General features: G+C 40.9%; 1 protein-coding gene across 1 annotated transcript; it reads right to left on the bottom strand.

Moving 5' to 3' along the window:
• LOC109850072 (NAC transcription factor 29-like) lies at nucleotides 526–2388 on the bottom strand. The gene is made up of 3 exons (XM_020419990.1): nucleotides 2114–2388; nucleotides 1689–1984; nucleotides 526–1279 (listed from the first exon to the last, which is right to left on the bottom strand). Exons 1-3 carry the CDS (start codon nucleotides 2277–2279, stop codon nucleotides 812–814), a joined length of 930 nt encoding a protein of 309 aa, XP_020275579.1. The 5' UTR covers nucleotides 2280–2388; the 3' UTR covers nucleotides 526–811.

The following is a 4189-nucleotide window of genomic DNA, read 5'->3' as shown; positions in this document are numbered from 1 at the left end:
ATGACAGACACCACACCAGGGTGTGGTGGTCTGTCTTACTTATTTTTCATGTTTTTCTCAATTCTTTTCCTCAATTCCTTCGTCGTTTTCACAGGGTCTATCTGCATTTGGTTGATAGGACAAGGGTCTGCCTCCAATTATCTCTATATTTTATTTGTGATTCTTAATCTAGGGCCCCTAATTATATATACCGTGCTTAGCTAAAGTAATTTCAAACGTAGGCCAAAGGATAGAGACTATTAAATTTATATATAGGACCCAATGGTATATTCCCATCTCTCTCTAGAATCACCTTGGTGGCCAAATAGTATCTTCTCATTTCTCTAAGGGGGATATGAACCAATCAATAGCTCTCAAAGGTTTCCAATGTGTGACCAATTATTAGTTTGTATAAGATAAGGATTGCCCTCCTTCATTCTAGTACCATATTCATGTGGCACCTTGAAGTCTACATTATCACCTCTGGACAAATGCACTAGCCCCCACACCATTGATAATAACAGTATGCATAATGAGACAATAAAATTCAATATCAAGCCCAACTTTTTTTTATTTTTTTCATTAAACTAGATCAGATAATTTGAAAATGTCTTGCATGTATATCTCAAACAAGCATAATAATTAATGTCTACAACCAACCCCCTTTGAATTCCTATCTATCTTGGTGTTCTTAATTCGGACACCACCAATTGATTACAAACCCCACAAACTTTCTATCTGTACAAAAAGAGCTTTTTTAAAAAAGTCAAACAAGTTGCACTCTTTCTTTGAGGCTCTCTTCATCTTCTTGATATCATCAATGGTTAAACCCTCAGTGCAATCCAAACTGTGGATTCAGCAGCAATTGCGGGTTCAAGAAGCTGTACTGAGTAAGATCAAACTGATTCGAGTAACCCTCAGCGGTCCTCTGGCGCTTCGAAGAACTATTCTGATCCTCTGACTGATGTGGGATTAAATAATTACTCCCATCGCCGTTGGCGCTGTTGCTGCCATTGAGGAACATTTGGTTCGATGTGGGATATGCGAGCAGGGAATTGAAGTCCGGCAACTCGGGCTGGGTATCGAATAAATGAGAGAGTGCAGGGTAATCTTCGAGGAGATCGGAGATTGATGCTGATTTTGGGAGCTTGAGAATGTTTTGTTCCTGTGCCATGTTGTTTATTGTTGATATGTAGGGGTCCTCAGTGCCTGAGTCTTCTTGTTCTTGATCCATTAAGGGAGGGACTGATGAGAGATTGTTGCACTTTTTATAGATTCTGCAGAGAACCCAGTCATCAAGCTGCAAAGATAAAGCTTAATTAGATATGAAACAATTTAATCGGGAGGAACTATCACAGGTCAATTTCATATGTTATTCAAGAGTGGAAACATCATGACTTGGACTTGAGTGCAACTTGCTTAAAATATATTTGGGAGAAAAGAACAAAACAAAGCTTATTGGACTTAAAGTAGACATCTAAATCCACTCAAATCACAAGGCATTGATTCCTTGCAATTAACATCTCTTTCTTCTCGAAACAGTAAGAGAAACGAAGAGAAAGAAAAGGGAAATAATTGAATAAAACAAGAAACCACGAACTGTCAACATCTGAAACACCCTCATGCATGATATCAGCAGCCCTTACCCCCCCTAAAGGACAGCTCGGCCATTTACCAAAACAAATCAAGAAAACTAATCAAGATCTTACCCTCATAGAATGATCCCTGAGCTTCAAAGGCTTATAGCTGTTAGTGTTCCCGGCCTCAGCCAGCCTGTACTCATGCATGATCCAATTGGTCTTGAGTCCCTTTGGCGGCCTCCCTTTGTAAAACACCAAGGCCTTCTTCACTCCGATGTTCTCATTCCCCGCATGGATCGGCTTATCGGTTCCGGTTGCCTTCCAATACCCGGAAGCCGCCGCCCGGTTTGGCCGGACTCCGTTAGGGTACTTCCGGTCCCTCGGGCTGAAGAAGTACCACTCTTTGTCTCCGAACATCGCTTGAGCTGGGGGGAAAAACATGAAACATGTGCACATCAGTATAGTTTTTCTCAGAATAAACTAGAAATCTGCGTAAGGCCTTCTACTTTTGTGTAGCAACAGCTGGTACTGCAAGGCATGTAATGAAAACTAACCCGGAAGGTCCCATGGATCGAACTTGTAGATATCGACTTCTGCGATGATGGAGACCGGGCAGGGTGTTGATGCCGCCCTGTTCCTTAGGTAGTGTAAAATGAGCTCCTCGTCGGTAGGGTGGAATCGAAACCCCGGTGGGAGTGAGGTGGTAGGATTTGTCGACATAGGATTAATGTTATAATTTCGAAGGAGTTTTTTTTTTTTTTTTTTTTACAAGAGGGGAATCTATGTTTGTTTTGGAGGAAGAGAGGGGAAAGGAGGAGAAGGGTTTTTGAAATTTTGGAGATAGGATGTAGGGGGGCGGTTTTATGGTGGGAGGTTTTTGTCGGCTAGGGAGAATCGGTTTGGGGATATGGGCGTAATTAATGAGTTTGTTGGGGGTAGTTAGAGGGAGGATTAGGAGATGACGGCAGTGAGATGACGTTATCTCGGAGGTTGTTTGGGACACGTGTCGTGTTATGAAGGTGCCCAATGATATGGACATCGAGCTTCGAGCTAGGCTTATCTCAATCTTACACGTGGTCATCAGAGTTTGGGCTGACCACTCCATTGAGCGTGGATGCACACTGATTCGTGCGCCTTTGTTATGACTCGTTTCAAAGAGGACAAGCGAGTTAGTTGTCTCAGTAAAGACTTTCTTAGTCCACGTCACTTTATTATATCCATTCTTTTTCGGCTAGTTTAATTATCTTTTTGGTGCTTTAATTTTAAATGTTTTGAAATTATTCCACAAATCATTAAAATTGCTATTTAGCCCCAGAAATGCGGAAGATTTCAATGTAGCTTGTACCTATAGTAAGCTACTGTCTGGTTTCATTTAACTTAAATTGTCATCATGCATCGATCGTTTAAACCCCGGACTTGTTTAAGCATGTTTCTTTGAACCTGTTTGTTTAAACAATTTGGGATTTTAGGATGGAACGAGTCGAACGACTACTTGATGGTAAAAATATAATTCATTGTTGTACAATTAACCTAGCCTGATTTGGAAATTCAGATTAAATAACCAATGGAGTGACTAAATTGTTATTGAGTAAATAAGATTTGGGGGATTAAATAACAATTTGAATGATTTGAGGGACTAACTTCAGAATATTAAAGATCTAAGGTACGCAATCTAAAAGACGCCATTTTTAAAGTTTATTCCAGCACGCGAGTTAGGCTAGGTGTGCACTGGGGAGATAACCACGTCTAATTGGTCTCCAAGAAAAGTCGTGACATGGTCAAAGAAAGACACGCGTCCAGTTCCCACTTCATGCACGAGTGATGCCAAGTAGACGTTCTTCATTGTGTACCAACACTGAAATCTTCCAATCAAAATACAACAGGCGCACAATTATGTCACTTTTTTGGTGTTTGATGTTGTGCATGGCGCAGGGGATCAAGCTAAGCGCACGGAGACGTTGCAAAAAGTCATAATCGCCCACCAAACAAAATTCCCCCCCCTAACCCTATCTTAAACAGTTAAACGTGGTTATCTTTTCAATAATTAGTGTGTTAGTGGTAATCCTAATTGCTCCATCACACCAACCAAGATGCTTTCAAGACCATAATATATAAAGGCGCATCCTAGCTAAGTGTGGTCCATACCCTAGTAGTCGTGATCATTAGACGAGTGTAAGGGTAATTAATCTCGAAAATAAAGTTGGATTAGTGCTTGTCATTAGCATCAATACTCAATAGAGACTCGTACAAGCTTACAAAGTCTAAATAGGGAAGTTGTGCCATCACCAAAATCGTGACTTGCATGCAAATGCGAGGTGAAGGTATTACCTTCATCCTCATCTCCACAATATATTCTATTTAAAGCAACCTATGGGGTTGTTGTCCATCGATTTGATTCTAGTCCAATTCTGGCGAGGAAGATGGCTATATTTCTTGTTTGTGTGCATGATCTGGCGATGGCTATGACGACTACGATGACGATGACTTGGCAAACTTCGTGGATGGGTCCCACGTCGAAAAAGTTAGTGATAACACTAAAAATTTGAAGTATATCGGCCGCCACACGTACGATTCAAGGTCATCATCCACACCCCCCAAAATAAAGAAAATAACATTATCTAGTAATACAG

The sequence above is a fragment of the Asparagus officinalis genome, chromosome 7 (assembly GCF_001876935.1).
Source record: "Asparagus officinalis chromosome 7, Aspof.V1, whole genome shotgun sequence".
Taxonomy (NCBI): Eukaryota; Viridiplantae; Streptophyta; class Magnoliopsida; order Asparagales; family Asparagaceae; genus Asparagus; species Asparagus officinalis.
The sequence above is the reverse complement of the archived record's forward strand: the minus strand, read 5'-3'. Positions and strand labels throughout refer to the sequence as shown.

What these genes read in the sequence shown, in the direction of transcription:
- LOC109850072 (XM_020419990.1), bottom strand. Translation starts at nt 2,279, where the DNA reads ATGTCGACAAATCCTACCACCTCACTCCCACCGGGGTTTCGATTCCAC. An exon ending in CGATCCATGGGACCTTCCGG is followed by an intron (nt 1,985 to 2,113) that starts GTTAGTTTTCAT and finishes TTTTCCCCCCAG; the next exon opens with CTCAAGCGATGTTCGGAGAC. An exon ending in TCAGGGATCATTCTATGAGG is followed by an intron (nt 1,280 to 1,688) that starts GTAAGATCTTGA and finishes TTATCTTTGCAG; the next exon opens with CTTGATGACTGGGTTCTCTG.